The sequence below is a fragment of the Buteo buteo genome, chromosome 4 (assembly GCF_964188355.1).
Source record: "Buteo buteo chromosome 4, bButBut1.hap1.1, whole genome shotgun sequence".
Lineage (NCBI taxonomy): Eukaryota > Metazoa > Chordata > Aves > Accipitriformes > Accipitridae > Buteo > Buteo buteo.
This window is the reverse complement of record NC_134174.1, coordinates 10,554,968-10,576,987: the sequence shown is the minus strand read 5'-3', so window position 1 is coordinate 10,576,987 and position 22,020 is coordinate 10,554,968. Positions and strand designations below refer to the sequence as shown.

The 22,020-nt window shown below is 38.4% G+C and overlaps 1 protein-coding gene across 1 annotated transcript in view; it reads right to left on the bottom strand.

Annotated features, from left to right (window-relative positions):
- PCLO (piccolo presynaptic cytomatrix protein) overlaps positions 1 to 22,020 on the bottom strand; it is a 364,101-nt gene that overhangs the window by 82,942 nt on the left and 259,139 nt on the right. The window contains exons 11-13 of the mRNA XM_075026698.1: positions 3,880 to 3,988; positions 3,206 to 3,273; positions 361 to 572 (exon numbers count right to left, since the gene is read on the bottom strand). Coding sequence (XP_074882799.1) covers positions 361 to 572; positions 3,206 to 3,273; positions 3,880 to 3,988 — 389 coding nt within the window. The remainder of the gene's footprint in view (positions 1 to 360; positions 573 to 3,205; positions 3,274 to 3,879; positions 3,989 to 22,020) is intronic.

The window sequence follows — 22,020 nt, the reverse complement described above, 5'->3', positions numbered from 1 at the left end:
CATTATGGTCTTAGTAATATCAGCTTCCTCTGTGGAACTAGTATCTCAACATCATGTAGGATGCACTTTAAAAGCAACAGCAACACAGACTGAAAAGAGCAATTATTTTGTTTAAAAACAATAATATTAAGTTCATGAAATCTATTTTCAGAGAGGGCCCAATCTTTTATAACCTTGGATAAATCACATAATTTCCTTTCCTTGTTTCCAAATTCTACAGCTGAACAGTAATACTCAACACTTGTGTGGAAATGAATTCATCAATATGTGCCGTGATTTCTTGCTACATTAAAGAAGATGAATAGTCAGTTTCTTCTTGTCATCAAAATGTTTTTGCTGCATAGCTAAGAAGTTTCTTACCTTGCTGCTGTGCCGCTTTTTACTCACAGAGGGAGAACCAGGCTGACCAGGGCTGGGAACAGCGCTGGAGGTGGCAGAAGTGGTTCCAGAGTGAACATGAGATCCCTTTTCCACTCCCGAGGAAGCAACTAGAGGCGACTGCTGTAGAGAAACCTTTTGGAGCTCTGCAGCAAGCTGCTTGGGATCAACCCCTGGGGACTTGGCTTTATCTACTGGATTAAAGTAAGACAGCTTTATATTGGTAATTGCTACCACATTCAGATCCATGTTGCCATGGTACAGGGACAAGATAATGATCTTTACAAATTTTCATATCATCTGCTGGTATACTTTGAAGATGCAAAAGGCAACCTATAAAAAATAGACATCTCCCCCACAACATCAACATCCCAATTCCAATCTCTCTACTCAACATGCTGTCAACCACTGTTACTCATCTCACAAGTTTTCTGAGAAGGTTATTCTCTAGCTGAAGAAAAACAGGCCTTGCTGATCACGCTGAATCATCCTGGAGCAAATTACAGTTTTAAAGACTGGCCTGTGCTAACTTGCACTGCTTGGAACTGGTCCAGTTTCACCAAGTATCTGAACTTTGTTGTAATGAGCTTTAATCTCAACTTTTTTTTTTCATCAACTGGACATTCAATAAAACTGAATTCTGCTCCTGAGATAATTTTTACAAAAATAAAGAGAAAAGGAGCTCAGAACTTTAGCACTGCAAATTAATCAAAGCAGAATAAAATGAAATCAAATGAAGAGTAAAAGCCCTGATTCATCTTTCCTTATTACACACACCTATGTGAGGCATCTGTGGTAGGAGTCTGCTTGCCCTCCCTGCTGCCCAGGAAGGAGTGGGGAGAATTTACCTTTTGTAGATGGCAATCTCCTTTTATTAGAGAAATGAGATCAAGTAAGTTTCATATGTGCCTTAAAGTGCATAGAGTTCACAGGATACTAGGCTCAGCTTGCTTCCCAGGTTCTCAGAAGTATGAGAGGTTTAAGGCAATATGTTAGCCTTATCCTTTCCAAAGCAGTCTGCAAAATCTCAGAGGTGATGGCAAGAAGGACTTGGCTTGGCAGCCAGAAGGGACTCTACAGAGTTGTTCCAACTAAGAAACTACTAGAAGATTGCTAGACTAGGAGGAAGCATGCCCGCAAGAATGGGATAATTTAGTTTTATTTCTGTTCTTTCTCATTTTGAGTTTTCTCCATTAATAAAGAATAGTTTTCATTCTAGCTTTAATCCTTTCAAAACCCAATTTCAGTGGCTCTGAATGCCTTCGGTGTTTTTGATCTGCTCACTACAAAAACAATTGTGGGTAGCTCTGCCTCAAAGCTCTGTCAGACTCAGTGTTTGCTTTCAATTAATATCAATAACATCCATTTTCAACAAAAGGTAGCTTGATGGTAAGTATATTAACAGATGGGAAGAGTTACATGGTCAGAAAACAGAGGATTTAATCCAGGTAACTTGTGTAGTGATTGATAAAAGACTAGCCACAAAACCACAGAATTCAGAATGGACCCATGAGATGCTGAGTGAAACACTTTTAGTCTGCACTGAGCTTGCTGAAGGGCTACATTACAAGCAGGGTTGTGGATATTGGTTTAAAGTTAGATTAGATAAGACTAATACCATGACTGGAGTTTGCAGTCATGGCATTGATTGAACAGAAGGGAATCCCCCCGCAAAAGCACTGCTATCTTAGGAGTCACATAACAAAACGTCACACAAACTACTTCCTATTGCATCCCTGTATCCTAGTAAATACTATATTTTCATTACTATGAGAGGCCACAAGCCTTGTATCATGCTAACATAGGCCTTAGGGCTTGTTGTGTGTTATTCGGACTTGCTCCAGTTTGCTAGGAGCTTTATTTCAGCTGGTCTGGCTGCAACAACAACTGTCTAATGACAAGATGGCTATGACCTTAATTTGTCTGAATTACGTTTCACCTTGTATAGTTGTATGGTATAATGCCCATTCTTCATAATTTTGATATATAAAGGCACAACACTAATCGCACTGTGTAGACTGAAATATTTCTGACTCCAGATTAATAATGCAGCTTATAGGAGCATGGGCCTGGGATGACAGCAAGGTTTGGGCACACAACGATAGCTGAGGCCCCAGGGATACCAGCAACTTGCTGGTCGGTTACTGGCACTGATGCAAACTCAGGACCTGGGCAAAATAAATTTTAGGGGCAACAGAAGGAACAAAGAACAAGAATATATCACATGTGAAGTGTACAATATCAAGTCTTATGCAACGCAGAGCTGCTGACCAGTGAGGAAAGAGCAAGGCATGCTAGAAAAGCTAAAAAAGGCCCCAAGCAGATCCTGAAGCGAAGAGGAAGGAATCATCAACATCATCCACCTCCCAGCAAGGAGGAGTCAAAAACTCTCTCCACAAACATCACACTCTCCCAGCAAATTCCTCAGGACATTGTCGACTTGCTGCAATGTCCCTGGAGTGAAAGCTCTGCCCGCGGCTGCTGAAGGGGGACCATTACACACAGTTTTCTGTGGCATGTATAGACGAAGGGGTAGCTAGCAGGAGGTTTTCCCTGGATAACAAATGTTAGCTGCCGTATTGTTACTGAGATTTCCTTTGTATTAATTAGATAGTGTAGACTGTGTCAGTATGGATTGAACTGGGCTAATAGTAATAACCAACAATAAATGCTCGGCTTTGTATATAAGGTGTGGTCCCCTTTCTGCCCACAGCAAGATTTGGGATGTAACACCTGAGCCTGCAATGGTAATATCCTAGCTTATATCACATCCAATTTTCAGCTGCTATCCGGTCCTACAGTACCAAAGCAACAGCTTGTCGCTTACCTGCCTTCACTGGCTCATGCAACTCCAGGTGCTGGGGATTCTCAGAGTCCGAGAGCATGTTCAGGTCCCTAAAGAAAGTGATGAGAAGCCTGAGACAAAAGAAACTCTTTCCTCATACCCTCATTATTATATTAAGTAGATAAATGAATAGTGGTTCATGACAGAAAGCAGCTCCCAAGCATGGCCCCTTCTTAGCTGTTTGTATTTGCAATGCTGTCAAAGAGCTGAGAAGAAAAGGTTCTTTTAAGGTGAAATCTTTAATGGATTGAATGTAAGTTTATACATTTCTTGTGATGCTTAAATGACTTTTATCTAAAGGATACAGATTTCAGTAAAAGTCAAGTTAGTGCTAAATTATAATCTTTCTTTAACCCCAGTAAATTCAGTGAATTGTATGTGTACCAATGCAAGGAGATTGTGGCCTGACAATGGAGATATCACTGTTTATAAAAGCATAATTACTAACATCTGCCTCAGATTATCTTTTCTTATGACTTTAGAAAGAAAAAAGAACAAACAGACCTCCCACACTCACAGTGAACTCTTGCTAATTATTACATTGATGCTTTGTGCTAACAAAGGTTCCACCTTAACAACTGTAAATTTAAAAAAAAAAAAAAGAAAGCCATGAAAAGCCAAAAAAAATGGAAACAGAAAGATGGGGAAAAACTCACAGTCTTACACATATTTCTGCTTCCCCACTCTGTTGAATAATAATGCTCTGGACTTCTTCATAAGTTTTCCCAGTCAAGGGGATGCCATTCCATTCCAGCACCTGCATTCCTAAGAAGGCAAAAGCAGCATGAGGTCAAGTGCTCAGATTTTGACAAAGGCATCAGATAGACTGCTTTGACAAGAAGATTTGATGTGACATTCAATGAATGTTGTTTAAATTGCACAACACATTAGCAAAGACCTTTCACTTCACACAGATTAGACTGTTGAATGTTATTGTCCCATCAGCTATAACTTACCTGTTGAAACAAGTCAGGAGATTAATTCCTTTCTGATTCAAACTATACATGCACTCTCCACAGTCTGGGTTGCATGATACTGAAAAACTTTTGCAATATCAAAAACATGCACACTTACCAACATGGCAAGGAACCAAACATTTTATATATCATACATTTCCTGGCCAGCCATGGTCTTGGAAGATAACTGTTCCCTACAGTGGCACTTTGCTGTTAAGAAGCTGAGCCTCAAAATGGGACTAAATTTGTGAATGTAATTTGGTAATTAAAATACATTTTCTTTACTCTGTCACTTAAGAAAACACAACAAGATGAAGGCACTTGGGCAAATTGATTTTAAATGAAAAATGTACTTCCACATTTCAAACATCAGCCTGGAAATACTCAGGTTTAAATTCTTCTTCCATATCTTCTCTTATGAAAAAGTGACAAAACAGCTAAACATAATTCATTGTGGAAGATAGGAACAGAGCTATGATAAACAGGCTGAAAAATACTGTTTACTGATCTCATCTGTTGTGTCTTCCAGGTATCCCAGGACTGAGCCAGGAGACTTGATATGGAGGAAGGTATCACTATAAGGAAGTTTTATGCTCAGTATTTGCAGAGTCTCTATAAATCATGTGAGGTGTATTCTGATAAGATGAGAAATCTTTTGGTTACAGTAAAATGCTTACAAAAAGCAAACTGTAGATTCATATCTGGGAGTCACAACTCAAGTTTTGAGAGCTGCATTCATATTTTGAAGTAGTTAGTCATAAGGACGACTCCAAAGAGATTAACTTCTCTGAGTCTATGATTCTCACTAATGTACAAATGTCAAAATCCAAGCCTCAGGCTCTAGAGGAAAAAATTGCTTAATGGGACAAGATACTGAATTCTTAATAGTCCTCTAAAAGCAATGTATTACAAAACATCTGAAAACCACATCACCCACACAGCAAGGAAAACCACAAACACTTAGCTTGCTACCACTTACACAGATACAACCAAGTCTTCAACTGGGTCATATTTTTATTTCAAAATCCTGTGCTGTTGCATATAACAAATGGGAAAAATAATGAAGTGAAATGTGGAGATAAACTTATAGGAAAACAAGCTGTTAAATAAAATATAATGAGAATTGTTCATGGAATAAAGCAGATGAAATTATTTGACAATGAAAGAATACGAGAAATAAATACTATAAGTTTATATTACAAAAATTTCCACAGGATTCCATGAATTAGGATTTGAAATATCAGATTTGCTCATAACTCTTCTCAGTAAGAATTTATCATTTGTTTGCAGCAATTTACAGAAATACAGACTGTGCAGAATGACTAAAAAGTGATGCTCAGAAGGCAGTAAAGCCAGCTGCTTACTGCCAAAATAGATTTCTCTTTTCCTAAAATTTAGCCCCTTTCATTTACCAGCCATCATTCAAAAGTATGATGCTGCTTTTGCTTGTTAGAGCAGATCTGGTTTTAAGCTCAGTTCCTCTGGAATAAAGCAGCAGCAATTATGAATAAATGCAGCTCCCCCTGATTTTCTGCCATACAAATATAATAGCATGCACTCTGTCTTTAGAATGCTTCTATAAAGGAAGGAACTGAAGTTATTTTTGTTTTCCTATCAATGTGTGCCTTCATAATGCTATAGTGGCATAGCATGTTGAGTAAGACGGTACGAACCTCTTGAGTAAGACGAGCCAAGCCACCACTTCTATGTACTGGCAATGAACAAGAATAAAACTAGAAAGTTTTAGATATTTGAGAAAGTGGTTAACATTCTTTTGTAAAGAAAAAAGAAGAAAAAGAGTTTTGTTGACAAAATGCACCCAGCTACCTTCCAAGGTCTATCACATCCTGCTTGCATGGCTTCAGAAGAAAATTTACCAGGGGAGCAGTAAGGCTATCATCAACAACTTGCTTTGATTTAAAAGACCAGCAGGAAGAGCCTAGCTGAGTACCACTGCAGTGCTGCAATTTGGAAATCAAGTCTAATTTCCACTGGTGAGAGTTTCACTACTGAGTGCAATGGCACTGCAGTCACTCACTCGGTCAGTAAGGCCAAGCACGCGTGAACAAAGCAGCAGACTGAAAGGAAATTGAATCTCAACAGCCTTGGCTCACACTGAGATCCATTTAAGCTGTCAGTATAGGGGTATTTTCTTTTTATTGGCTGCCTTGTGGATTCATGAATGTTTAAAATCAAAGCAATTTAAACATGACTTAATTGATCTGACTGATAGCCCTGGGGTCCAAGGAAAGAGTTTTTAGGCAAGAAGCTGATTTCTCTTTTCTTAAGTAGCAACTGCTAAATACCTTTTTCTGGTAAAAAATAATGTTCCAAAGAAAACATTTAGGAGGAATGTGACTCTAATCAACAAAAAGAGAAAACAAAGTACCAAGAAGTCACAGGAGACTGGTGATAAAAAAGTTTTTTGCCCAAAACCCAATCACATTCTGTAACTGATCTTTGGTAGTCAGGACATGTTATTCACATTTCCAAAACTTTGTATGCTTCAAATCGCCAGTTTAGTAGACAAAAAACAAACAGGGAAACAGGAAAATTTACATTGCTCCATGACAGCTTTGCTGACTGAAGAAGAACTAGTAATTGCCCTGATAATCGAATCCATAATTTCTTCTAGCATTTTTTTTCTTTTATTTTATTGGGACGGCTACATCCTGCATTGATGGTGAGCAATGACTTATTTTTAGCAACATCAGCTCCCACAGTCAGCAGATCAGCTTTATACATCAAGACCTCCTCCCTGCTCCACTAGTGTGCTGACACATATGATTTGCTCAGTCTTTTTGGTATCTACGTTATGGTGACATTTAGAACCTGGAATCAGAAGTAGTTTATAATTTTCCACTGATTACAAAATGATTAATCCAGAGAAGGAACCTCGTACATTTGTAAATGCTATGGAGATATCCATGTTTAGCTAGATTAATACCATATTTTCCCTTAAAAAAACCCATGCTACAGTCCTACTGTATTGAAAGAGAGAAGGAATCCTATTGTGTTCATATATTCTTCCATATGCCTCTGTTATTGACCACAGTTGGAGATGTTATCAAAATCTAAGCATACCTTTCCTCTGACACAGTATGGCCATTGTGTTCTTCTTTATAAGTACCAAATAAATATCTCAAAGTCTCCTGTATTTGTTATAGTTGCTGCTCTCAGTGCTTAAACGAAGAGCTTGCTCCTGGAGGGAGGGTCAGTACTTATGCTGCAGAAGTGAGGAAGGGCCCATTGTCCTGGTTTCAGCTGGGATAGAATTAACTGTCTTCCTAGTAGCTGGTGCAGTGCTATGTTTTGAGTTCAGTATGTGAAGAATGCTGATAACACTGATGTTTTCAGTTGTTGCTCAGTAGTGTTTAGACTATAGTCAAGGATTTTTCAGCTTCTCATGCCCAGCCAGGGCACCTGACCCAAACTGGCCAACAGTGTATTCCATACCATGTGACGTCCCATCTAGTTTAGGAACGGGGAAGGGGGGGGCAGAGATTCGCCGCTCGGGGACTGGCAGGGTGTCGGTCAGCGGGTGGTGAGCAATTGCCCTGCGCATCATTTGTACATTTCAATCCTTTTATTACTACTGCTGTCATTTTGTTAGTGTTATCATTATCATTATTAGTTTCTTCTTTTCTGTTCTATTAAACCGTTCTTATCTCAACCCAGGAGTTTTACTTCTTTTCCTGATTTTCTCCCCCATCCCACTGGGTGGGGGGGAGTGAGTGAGCGGCTGCGTGGTGCTTAGTTGCTGGCTGGGGTTAAACCACGACACCCATGTTTCACCAAAACCCTCACGGGAAGCAGAGGGTGGAATTTTGCTGTATTGCATCATATTGCCATACTTAACACATGCAGCTTAACACTGTTCAAAATTGCCAGGCTCTTTTTAGCAACTAGTAAAGTGTTAACGTTTATTATTTTTCTTTAGGCACAAGTAGGCCAATTATCTGTTAACTGATAAAAATAAAGCCAGAAAACTCCGCAGAACTGATTTCCTTTTTCTGACATTTTGACTAGTCATTTGACAGCTTGTGAAATGGAAGCTAAATACTGGTGAAACTTGAAATCTGCTTTTAACAGTGGGGAGTCAGGGACTATTAAGAAGTAGCTTCTATCAGTCCAGGGATGAAAGTACTTGAAATAATTACCTGGGCTCCCTGGGGAGCATTCAGCGTGTTTTGTTGATCCTGGAAGATCTGTGAAATTTGGGGGAAGAGAATTTTGGGGTATAAAGTTTTAATAACGTGGGAAAAGATGAGTTCAGATTCAAACCTAGGGCCAGACTTGAGCTTACAACACCATATATAATTTCTCAGGAGCCTGAGTAAACCTGTGTCCAAATATGAGGAGCTGGTCTACTTGCTGGAAACTTGCTTGGACTGACCACATGGTTTGAACTGGTAATCTTCTGCTGATAATTTTTACTGCTCATGCTAAACAACTGAGCCCTCTAATTGCTGACTATTTAGATTTATAAACATCATATGTGGATCAGCTGTTAGGAAAAAAAAGCTTACATAATAACAAGGACTATGTCGGTATTGGTCCCTGTTCAGTCTTGTGAAATGTTTTATAGTTGCTCAATCAAGAAGTGCAAAATGTAGCTCACTACTAATGTTCAACTGCCTCTATAAAATAAGGCACTTTTTAATCTTAAATGTTTCCATGTTTACAAGTATTGCAAAATTGCAGATTGTCCAGAGAGGTTGTGGTGTCTCTGTCCTTGGAGGTGTTCAAAACCTCCAGAGGTGCTTTACAACCTCAACTATTTTGTGATTCTGTGGAAAAGAAGTTAAATTTTGCTTTATAGACTATGCTAATATTTTATCTATATATGCTGTATCTCTATGTATCAAAGAAAGCAGAAATAGCCGATTCTAAGGGTATTAAATCTTCTCTGTCTCTATGTCCATAAATAGTTCAGAGTGCATTCTATGAATTAACTGATTTGGTCTAACTGAGGAATAATGAATAATTGTTCCTTATCTCTTTGAACATCTGTATTTGTGTGGGTATGTAATCAAACTATTTATCTGTTTTTTCAGGAAGAGGAGAAATATTTAGCAACAGTGAAAAAGTCTGCAATATCAAATGATCAGAAATTAGTTCCATGGATATTGTTGAAACCTGCATGTGTCTAAAACTCATAGCTTCTTTTAAAATCTTGGTTTACATTTACCTTTAAAAGTTAGATATAATTGCATCCTGTATCATAGATCACAGTATTTAGGAGTAACTTAAACAAAAACAATTGTTCTTTGTTCTCCTACTTTTTGGCACAGGTACTTTGATGTATTTCCTTTGGGTAGACTGTGCCCTCATTAAGTAATGATTAATTAAGCTAATCAACTGTCATCCTATTTAAAACTAAACTGTAAGAAAGATCTGAGAGCTGATAAAGTGAATCATTGTGTTATTGCCTCTTGCAGGAGTTACGATAAAGAAAAGATATCTAAGACAGACTTACAGAGAGTGATCAAAAAATACTACCAACTATGGTCTTGATCCAACAAATAACAAAATAGCCTTAATTTTCAAAGTATTTCCTACCACTGAATTTGCTACACTATGGTGATACAGAATCCTTGACACTAAAATTGTTGCTTTTAATGGTTAACAGTGAAGATTAGACGATATCATGGTTATGTCAAACGTATTAACTCAGGAGTGGAGCTCTTTAGTGCATATACAATCCATATTCGTGGCCAATGGTTTGAGGACTCTTTCTCTGGAGATGCTGTTCAAGGACTGTGGCTGTGAACGCTCCCTGCCATGAACCCAGATACTGGTTCTTCTTCTGCTTACGCTAGTTTTAGGAATTCCATTAGCTTTACTCCTGACTTGCACTAATGCAAAACACTGATGCAAATGCTCTTTTAAAAAATCAAATTATTAGATAGTGGCTGTACAATAGCTTTGGACCAAACTTTGCTCTGTGTTTTTGTACACCAGGAGTGACATGGAGTTTAGAAATTTTATAGAAATGACAGCTTCCCTCAAATGTCATTAATAAGAGTGATTCAGAGCCACAACCTTGGACCATTTATAACATTGTGTTTTCATATTCAGAAGAGTTTTTGGGAGAAACACATGCTGCGGGAGAATACCAGATAAATGACTACTTTTTCTCTGAAGTCAATTTTATACTAGGGATGCTGTTAGACTTGAAAACTTAAATGATTTATTCATCCACAGAAACAATATAGCAAAATTGCAAATACCCTATGCTGGTGCTTCAGACTATCTCATCTTAGACCCAGAAGAGCTACTTCTAGGTTCCTTCTCTGTAACTGCTGAGTCCTTGGATTTGCATTAAGATCTTGAACATTGTTATTTTCATTTACTCCATGGAACCATGCACTTATCGGTTATTTAGATACCGTGACTTCATACAGAGCTGTTTGGAGAGTGGTTTGTTCCTTTACCCTGCAGCCTTGAGAGAGAAGCTGACTATATGGTCTGAAAAAGCATCTGAAAGAAGGGGAAACACAGCAAAATAACCAAAGTGTCAATGACGTCTATGGGGGTTGGGCATGGACTGGACTTGGAAAGGCTATAGCATCTGTTCCCACATCTATCCCAGACATTCTTGTGTAATTTTTTTTTCATGTCTGCTTCCTTAATAGTGATCAAGGGCAGAAATATTTCTTTGCTTCATGAGGATATTGCAAGGATATATATATATATAAAAAATACATTTGAAGAGCTCCTACTCTGCTTCGGTGGCTGCTTTCAATAAATACATCCTTCAGTCCACCACCTGGGTGATAAAGCTGTACTGTTTAATCAAATGTGGTTGTATATATAACATTCCTATTGATAAAAAAGCACAAAATGAATTGTAAAATATGAAGACAGAATAGGTCTTGGTATTAGAGTTTCTGACTGTCAACTGGAAGACACAATATATATCTCAGTTTCCACCCATCTTCCATTACTTTCCACATTTTCTGTCCTCTTCAGATTCATCTTTAAGACATGAACTGGCTGCATGATTAAAGTTGAAATTGAAAGGAATCTGAAAATCATCAAAGGATTTTATTTCTCTGAATATGAGTCCCAATGTAGTTGCTTCAAATACAGAAATACTAAACTGAGCCACTGAAGATCTCTTGAATTTTATTCCCACCTGTAACAAAATGTACACTATTATAAAGTTAATCTTAGTGACTTTGCATACACTGTGACACTGCAGAGTCTTCTATTCAGTATACCCAAGGTGCCTGAGAAGTGGTAAATCTGTTGTTTGCTGTGTCACTAAGAGTTTGTAATTAATTCTAAAAAATCAGACTACACATGTATGAAAACTATTATTTTTCCATTTTTTTAGAGTCTCAGAGATGCTTTCCTACTAGAATTTAAAAAGACTTAGAGATTACAATATTAGATTAGAGCCTCTGGTTTTGGTTACACCACAGTTATACAGACAGATTGCTGGGGTTTATTCTCTACTCTTCATAGTTTGTATTGTTTACTCTTATGCAAAATAAACATGTCAGTTTGAGTTGCATTTTTCACCGGTCCAATGCTCACAGAGGAATAGAAAATTGGACTCTCTGGGCTAGCAGCTTCAATCAGTAGAATGTGAATGTTAGTATCTTTCTAGTTCACAGAAGAATTAAAATTCAGAAACGTTACTTTGAAATCCCAGAAAGTGCTATAAAAGTTAAATGTGCACTCAGAACAATGAGAAACAGTATCATCTTGCAGTCTGACATTCAACACTAAATTACTTTATGGTCTGTGTTCTCCAGTTATTTTTCTTTTATTTCTAAACCTTTCTGATAGTTAAAAATAGGTTGATGAAAGTCAATGTGTTAATGTATTTCCCTGTACTGCTGGGCATGAATCACACCAAAACTCATTATTTTTTGTAGACACCCTAACTTCCTCTCCCATTCGTCATTCACAGCCAGGCTGAATATTTTCCATTATTACAATAATTATGATATAGACAACACTCACAATTCTTAAAAATGGATATGCTGTTCATCAAATAGAAATGTTATAATGGACCTGCCTATGCCTCATGGCTGCTACGCTACTACTATGGAATGGCATTTATAAAAGTACAGCCAGAGCAAATCAACTTTGTATTTGGAGTGTACTTGGCATTTACAGGCAGCTATACGCTGATTGGCACAGCTGCAGTTATCAACCCAATACTAAACACCTCTCTAATTTAATCTGCTTTCAGTTTTATATATACATTGGCACAGTATTCTGTAGATCACCCTTCAGTTTGAACTATGCTAGGGCAACAAGTGATGACCTGGATGTATTTGTACGACCTGAATTGAAGCTCTTGGCAAGTTAAATGAAGATTAGAGTTACTGTTTATGAAAATAACTGTGATAGAAATAATAAATTTATAGTGCTTTCACCACTACTACATCCTCAAACATTATATTACATTAGAGTTACAGACAGATGATCAGTTATACCATGCTGAACAAAATGCTGTGGTTCATTGTAATTATTCAGCGTTTCAGAAAAATAAATGTTTTCCAAAACATACTGTTCTCTAAAGCTATAGAGCATAGTGTACTTACTTTGCTTTCAGTAATGTTATATGAAAGATTAGACTGATTTTGCCAGAGAGATAAGCTTCCTGTAGAGAGCTCTAATTTAACTGAAAGTCTTAAACATTTCATAATCAGGTTGTGTTCACAAAAAATCCACTTCTAAAAGCACTTTATTAAAAATTCAGATTTTTTAAAAAAACTTGTAATAATATATACATGGTAGAATGAAAAAGTCTATTTAAGTCAAAGTCACCTAAAGATTCACCTAAAGATCACTAAACAATGAGGCTGCAGGAATTTGTCTTTGCTCTCTCCTTCGTGAATGGTAAAAACATTATTTTCATAGGGGTTTAATGTCAGGTATGAATTTAGACTAGTATATCCCTGTCTGCATTCTATATTTATTAATATTGGTGTATTCAGAATTCAGTGGGGTTTTTTTCAATTTCCATTTTTGAGGAAAAAGTTATTCTTATTTACACAAATACAGTTAGTCCAGCTTCTATTAGTTACAACTGAGAACGGAGTGATATTTGCCTTTGAAATTTTCTTTTGGAGGGGCAAGAGGGACATGTCATGAGATGCAAGCATACAGTTTCTGTGGAAGTTACAGTGTGTGTCTGAAGAATCACTCTCTCTGTATTACTTAGTTTCTAGTCTCCTTAAGAGTATAAATTACTACAACAAACATGTCAAACAAAGTCTGTATAAAATACTGTTCTATTGTCAAAACAATTAGACTCTAAGCACAACTCTTAATTTAGATTAAAAGAAAACTGACATAACTTGTTAGTGTTAAAATTTCTTTTGTACTTCCAAATAAAAAAAAATCACAGAATCATAGAACTGTAGAATGGTTTGGGTTGGAAGGGCCATTTAAAGATCACTTAGTCCGTCCCCCCCTGCCATGGGCAGGGACACCTTCCACTGGACCAGGTTGCTCAAAGCCCCATCCAACCTGGCCTTGAACACTGCCAGGGATGGGGCAGCCACAGCTTCTCTGGGCAACCTGTGCCAGTGCCTCACCACCTTCACAGTGAAGAACTTCTTCCTTACATCTAATCTAAATCTCCTTTCTTTCAGTTTAAAGTCATTACCCCTTGTCCTATCACTACATGCCCTTGTAAAAAGTCCCTCTCCAGCTTTCTTGTAGGCCCCCTTTAGGTGCTGGAAGGCCACAATAAGGTCTCAGAGCTTTCTCTTCTCCAACTCTCTCACAACCTCAAAAACAACCACAAGTCTCTTAGCCTTTCCTCATAGGGGAGCTTCTCCATCCCTCCGATCCTTTTTGTGGCCCTCCTCTGGACTCGCTCCAACAGGTTCATGTCCTTCGTATGTTGGGGACCCCAGAGCTGGACGCAGTACTGCAGGTGGGGTCTCATGAGGGTGGAGTAGAGGGGGAAAATCACGTCCCTCAACCTGCTGGCCACAGTTCTTTTGATGCAGCCCAGGATACGGATGGCTTTCTGGGCTGTGAGTGCACGTTGTTGCCTCATGTTCAGTTTTTCATCCACTAATACTCCAAAGTCCTTCTCCGCAGGGCTGCTCTCAATCCACTCATGACCCAGCCTGTATGTGTGCATGGGATTGCCCCGACCCAAGTGCAGGACCTTGCACTTGGCCTTGAGTTTTAATGCTCTGTCTTCTACAGAGGAGTGAAATTACCCATACGCCATGCAGGAGGAGGCCCACTGGCTGCTGCTAAGATACCCATGGCCTGATCTTCCTTGTAACAAAGTGAATTGCTGGCAAGATCAAGCTCAACAGTGTGGATCCAAGAAAGACCCAGACTGTCCAGCCCCAGGAGTGCTGGCGTCTATACATCAATGGAGGATTGATATATGACAATCTGTTCTGCCTCCTATCTCTTCTCCATCACTTCTCTTTCTTCAATTAAAATATCCCCTTTTAAGGCCAGTCATCATTGCTACATCAAAGAAAGAGTAATTACATAGCACTCTGGTATCCTAGCTGCCACTCAAGTGGCAAGAAAAACTGAGTTAAGGGAGAGAAGCTCATCAAGATTAGGTTCTTGGCTCTGTCAAGTGGAGCTACATAATAGAAATCTTAATACTTGTATGAATGAAATATGAGTGGGAATTTATGTATGTAGGACTCCCGGAAGGAATAGTGGAGGAAGGAAAAGGAGATTCATGGCACATAGGTTAGCAGGTTATCAAGATCCCAAGACATTTTACATGTGGCTTCTCAGAACACAGTTCAGGAAAGAGAAAGCAGTAGAAAAAAGACAGGGCAGAGCCACACTTTAGCAAAGGACTGACTAAACCAAACCGCAGCCTGAAACCGTAAAGACACAATGGCAGGAAGATAAAGACCAGGACTGAGGCCATAAGACCCTGAGATAAGGAAAAAAAGGTCAGAAAGTAACCCAGCAACGTTTTCCAGTGACTCACAGAGGTATGGGGTGGAGAAATAAAAGATCACACTCACTATCAGCTTCTAAAAGTGTGCAAAAGGCACCTCTAAGACCACCACGTGGTTGCCAACTTAAGAAACCAGAGGATAAGAAGAAAAAAACTCAATAACTGGCATCGCTTGCTCTCTGGACATATCACCTGCGTATACACATCCTGGTGCTTAGGAGAATGTGGGTTTGAGAGAATGGGTTTATTTATAAAGCACAACAAAGAAAGAACACTAACCCAAAAGAAAAGTTACTCTTAACTGAGGACCCCCAACCTGCTGCCTCTGTTGGGGCTCCCTGAAGAGGCTCTTCTGATATAGATCTGCCCTGCCCTGGGGGTCTACGCTCGCTTCAGGGAGCCCTGGCTGATCTCCAGCAATGTCACCACTAAGGGACTATAGTCCAGTTCAGAAAATAATGGAATTATTGGGATAATTTAAACACTGAAAGAATGCTAGGAATGAACAAAGGCCATGGTTATGCATTGGATAGCAATGCTACTTAAGGTGATACAAAAACAGGAACAGAAAGTTTTTGTGACTCACAGTAAGCAAACAGCACTGTTTCAGTAAAAAGTCAAGCCTTCTTAATGAGAATGACTGAAGACCTTAAAACACTACTCTGTCATATAGGATAGAGTGAGATCTTTACTTGATGTGTTCTACTAGGAGTCAGTTTGTCAAATAACCAGCCTCTGTATGCTGGGGTAATTTTACAGTTCTGACACTATGTGATTATTCAAATATAAAGAATTTACTTACTATTATCTCATTTGTGAAAGTCATGTAACCTGGATGCTAAGGAAACTGAATACAAAATGCTGGTCAGTGCTATGCAGTTCTGATCTCCTGTACGTACTTATTTTTCAACTATATATGTATAATTCTCCTTCTAAGAAAAGTTTTTGGAAATTATGCTCTTCGTAATATAAGTAGGTAAAGTAAATCCATGATATTATCTTGGAACCAATGTGTTCATGTTCTAATTCAAGCTGAGCTAAATTTTTCAGTCATATATTGAGTTTTCAGATAGGCAGATTCATTATCATTGAAGTTATTTAGAAACTAATTTAATTTTTTTGGCATTGTTTTACCTGGAAAAAATGAAGTAATTCTCCATCTTTTTTTCAAAATAAATAGCTTTCTAATTTCAAAATAATTTTTCAATCCTAAATTTTTAATTTGATGTAATATTTAATTTGAAACTGAAGAAATTTTTGTTCATTTTTTCAGGAAGAAAAGTTTATTTCATAAGAAATCCTAAAACTGTCTTTATGTTAACATAGATGTAGGCACAAGTGAAAGGGCATAGCCATGCCAAAGTATGGTAGTGATGTAGATCTTGCTACCTCTCCCCCCCCTCCCCAAAAAAAAAGGAGGCTGTTTTGTTTTGTTTTGGGTTTTTTGCTTGTTTCTCACATTTTCCATTGTTTCATGGACATTTTTATCACCAACAACAGTAATTTGGTATCACTAGGAAGGATTAGGTTAGAACACAGTTTTTAAATTTCAGTATAAATAGATTTGTTTGCAAATTCTTAATGGTGTCTTCTGAGATGGAAATAGATGCTCTACTATTTAATCAAATAAATAAATACCACTGGAGAAATTTGACTAGGTGTGCCAGTTACCTGATTTACTAAAAAAATATTTTATATTACAACTTCTAAGCAAGAGGTATTGGTTTTTCTACAGGGATAGTAACCTATTCAGAGAGATCAAGAAACTCTTGATTTCTTATTAGACATCAAAATATTTTCCCTTCATAGAGTTGTCAGAACTATAGAATTCTGACTATTGGAATGATTTTATTTCAACCAACATTTGCTATGCTTCTTTTGTGGAGGTTAACTTGATGTTTGCACAAATTCCTGACATATAGCATGTCCATAGCTGCAGGACCACAGTAAAAAGTATGTGGAGCAGATTTGTTTGATTATCAGCTGGTTTCAATGGTCAATAATCTGAACCACAGATGAAAATGCATAAAACCATCATTTTTTTCATCAAATTTTGAACATATTTAGAACAATACAGAAAAGAGCATGGATAGCAGTAAGCATGTCTGCAGGGAAGAACTGTCATGCTTGCCTCGGAAGCTGCCTAGGAATTTTGAGTAGTTAATGAATGAAGAGAGGCAGGCTTTTCTTAGGATGGTTCATCTCAGCTGACACCTATTTGGAATGAGATGAATCATGTCCCTTGGGGTACCCTTCTTTCACTTGTCGTTAGAAAAGGAGCCCATAATACAAGCTTAGGTAAGATATTTACTTTTCAGACACCTAAAAAGATGTGCATTCATCCCCTCATTTGTCATCTACAATTATAAATCTGTCCTAGAAACAGAAATGGACTTTCTTTCTCTGAACTTAGCAAACTGGCAGCTGTACCTTATCAACAATGAGAAGAATGAACTGAAAGATAGTGTACTTCAAGTGAAGGGGATTATTTGGGCATCATCAGAAACTGAGTTGTAGTTCTGCGTCTGCTACAGCCAGCCAGGTGACCACCACAGGCAAGCCAATTAGCCCATTTGAACCTCAGTTTCTTTATGTTAAAAAGGCATGGTGGAAAGATAATGGTATTGTACATTAACTTTGAGATTTGTAAGCAATAAGTGCAGTTAGTAAAGCTAAGTGTGTTTGTGCATCAGAAAACTTGCTAACACTAATAGATTTGCAGGAGATAGTACCTGTGAAGTATCAAGGGCTGGGTGTTAACTCTTAAACTTTCATATCCCTCTACCTCTTTCGTAAAGGATTTTTGTGAAAAATGTTAGGATTATTCAACTTTAAGAAGTACAGGTTACCTATCTGCTAGACAAACGAGAGATACTAAAAGTTAACTGTTAGAAATGACTGGCATTTTAATAGTAAAGTTGAAAAACTTCAGGATTTCTGTTTTCAATAAATATTTCTTCTTCCAAGTTCAGTGATAAAATTAGGCACAAACCCCATTTTTAGGAACGTCTGCTGATTGACATTAATGGTAGTCCAGTTTCACTGCTGGGTTCAGAGCAACCAGGCTCCCTCCTGGGATGCTAAGGCTGCCCGGAGCAGTGTTTCCAGTTCCCAAAGTAGCCCTCCCTGGAAGCTCGAGCACTATTCATGTCTTGGCACAACCTGAGCTAGGAACTACCCATCAGAAATATCTAGCAGGTTTAAATGTGATTTATGAGTAGGGTCAGAGAGATCTAATCAAATAGGGATGGAAACTTGTGCATGGTCATATTTAAGAGTACAGTTCAACTTGCTGTACTGGTTTTGGCTGAGATAGAGCCATGTCTCCCCCGTCTCATTGCAGGGGAATGAGTGAGGGGCTGTGTGGGGCTTAGCTGCCTACTAGGGTTAAACAAGACTTGCAAATCTGCAACATGAATCAGAGAAAGGGAAGTGAGCCACAGTAACAATTACCATACATCTCAATGAGAACAGTCCATGATATGCAACTAAAACTGCCTTTTTTTTAAAAAAAAAAAAGTAATTTTAAATTAAATAATTTAAATTAAATATTTTTTAATCATTAATACTCTTCTCAGTACCTTAGAATGTAATTCTGCTGATGCTTACACATCTCCAACATACTTGTAACTGTCACACAAAGTATACAAATTTGGTCTGCAGTACTTGATCAAGAAAGTAGCATTATTCTTACAAATAGGTCTATTGTAATAAATGTAGAATTCGTGCATGAAGAAAGAAATAGCCTTATAAATAAATAATGCAGGATTAGGCCCATGGTTATGTCATTCTCTGTAAGGCTGTCTAAAAGAAATTTGAATGAACAATTATTGAAGCTATACTGTACATTCAGGATGTGATGGTGATTATCTGGCAGCTACATGCCCAATCAGCTTACAAAAATACTCACATTAGATGTTACAACCAGGCCCTATTGCTTTTACTGTAACTGTTATTCATATTATAATAAGCTTTTTTACTATATTATTAACAAGCTTTTGGAACTCAAGTCATTGCTTAAGGACTTGATATGAGAAAGACCATCCAGGCAAAAACAGAAGAAACAATCTGTGAAGACCAAGAACTAATCAGCTCTATACCAGATAGGGTAAGAGAGAAGCTACAGGAAAGGAGCAAAGTAATAAAATAGTAACACAAGTATGTTCCTGCTTGACTGTTCCCTACTTTCTATTGATGTAAAATTCTGATTCAAAAGCTGGATTTACATTATCCGCAAGAGACATAAGGAACATTTTTTTGACATGTGCATGAGTTCCTTCTTCATGGCAGAGTTGCAATAACAATTTCAATAGCAAATCTTTTATAGCTGCAGGTTCTTGGAGGGAACTTGTATGATAAATGTGTAGTTCTTTTTTATTGGTTTTAATAGAACTAGAAAAACTATTTAGTATTATCATAGGCAAAAATAACATAAATTGTGAATGCTAGCAGGAGGCAGATAATTGGATGTGTGTGTGCGTGCATGAATGTTTGAAATTGACCTTTTGAACACCTCAGACAGAAGTGGCTACTCTCTAACTGCAACCCGTATGATCTAGTTTGAAATATTGGTAATAACCGGCCTAAAGGAGAGTGACCCTTCTTGAGTCCTCCAGTTAATAATGAGAAATGAGACAGAACCACCAGTTAGTAGAGTGATCATGAGATGTGCTTCTGCACAGACAGTTTTGATTGAGGAACCTGGGGGGCTAGTGGGTCCAGAAAGAAGAGGAGGTGCTTCAAAGGATGGATCCCAAAAAGAAGTGGCCTTGGAAAGGGGTCTGGAAAGAAGAAGGTGAAGATCCTGGCTGGTGGAGAGATGTGGGAAGTGGGGAAGACCTTGGAGATCCAGGCGGTGGATGGAGATGAGTGCCAGGGGCCACCCAGGGACCACAGCAGGGGATGCCTGAGATGGGCCCCTGTGAGCTGTGGCACGGCAGGAGCCAACGCGACGTCCTGCGTGACTGGTCCAGGCAGCAGGGACTGGAAGGGAAGGTGGGACCTCCTGAAGATGGCACTGGACCAGGAGCGAGCGAGCGTGAGAACAGGGCAGGGCAAGGACTCTGCTCTCCTTTGGTATCAAACAAAAGTCCATATCCAGGTCCCCTGTGGACAGGCGTTTGTGGTCTTGCATGTAACAAGTAGAGAGCAACTAAGGATAAACCGTCAGAACAACTGATCATGTTACATTCATTGCCTGCTGGCTTTAGTAAGCCAATGTATGTATTTTAAATCCTTGAAGATAAAGGCAAATTCAAGCTAGCTTTGCCATGCGTACTGATTAGCAGCAGCTTCTATTTCTTCTCATTATCTACACTAAAACAAATGATTTCTTATCAGCCAGTAGCTGTATACTTGTGTGTTTCTTATGAGTGCCATTAACATACTGAATTCAGTATGTAAACATCAGGAAGACAAACAAAACAAGTGTATGATACCTCATTCCCTTACTGGCAACTACAGCTCTAGAAATATTATTCATGCCCCTCCAGGGAAAGCAGTTTCCCCAGGGGAGAAGCCGCTGTCACCCCACGGATGACAACAGCCACAAGAAGGCCCTGCTTGCAGCTGATGACGAGTAAAAGGAGGACAGGGCTGGTAGTTTCAGGGCTCATTTTCAAGTCTCCTGAGGGCACTTCGGAGATTTTCTGCTGAAGTCATGGAGTACATCCAAACTCACAGGGAATAATACAGCCTGCGAGACCTGGTTTAAGACCTCTTGGGTCAAAGGATGAGGGGTTGGGCTTGATGAAGCTGTGGCTAGGTAGGGGCAGGGAAGGTGCTGGAAAGAAGGACGCATCCTCAGCTGGAGTGCTGCATGTCAGTGGTGTGGTGTAAGCACCTGTCCTGCTGTTTCTGCTGCTGTGCAGCAATCAACAGTCGCTGCCTATACAGACAACCTCTTGCCCTGTAGCAACAACAGCAATAAGCCTGTCTATTTTGATGCTCTCCTAGTCTCAACTTAGCAACAGCACGCTAGCCCTACAACAACCTCTATTTCTTAAAACTCATGTGTCTTAATTACGCATCAAAACCACACTTAAACATTGAACCATTACTAAATTCTCAGCACTGCATCCTCATTTCAGCTTCACTGGATATTGCAATGGCCTATTCTCCTTCGAAAACATCCCCCAAGTGAGATATCGAGCACTATTTTTAAACTGCCAAATGTAAGTGTTAAACTGACATTTCAACTCTGTAGACTCAAGCTCAAATGTGTATTATGGGTCAACAAGGACAAAGGAGTTTGATCATTTCACTATTTAATCTTTTAAGACTGCTTTCATTTCACTAAAGCTATTGAACAGGTCAAAATCTTTTCCCCAGGACTGATATATTAACATTACTAGCGTCAAACAATGTAAGAGAGTAAAACAATCACCTCTGCTTTACATCAAACCACTAAATATTCTTTCCCAGGCAAAAGGAGGAAAAATAGGTGTTGTATTTAACTGAATAAAAATTACATTTTTCTTTCTTCTAGAGAAAATTTAAGCAAATGCACCCTCCCCTCAATACTGAGCAATTACATCTGTGAAATATTGTGAATCAGTTATGTAACAATAGGTATAAATAAGGTAAAAATATACGCAAGCAGCAAAAAATGCCAGCTGAAGCTATGAATCCCACAAATGTACAGAATACAATAAAAGAGTAAAGCACAAATGATATTGTATGCTTTTGAGATGAAAGAGTTTGAGCAATTCTCCTTGGGTAGAAAGTATCCAAGGAATTACTAAATTGCCTGTGAACTCATCATCATTTCAAAGGCATTTCTTTATCTTCACCAAAACTAATAATTATTTTCTCTAAAAGTAATGAACCAGATTGATCTAATTTGATTATTTTTTACAGATGATAATAAATATTGTCTTGAATGTATACAACAAATTTTAAAGAAAATAATAAAAAGCCCA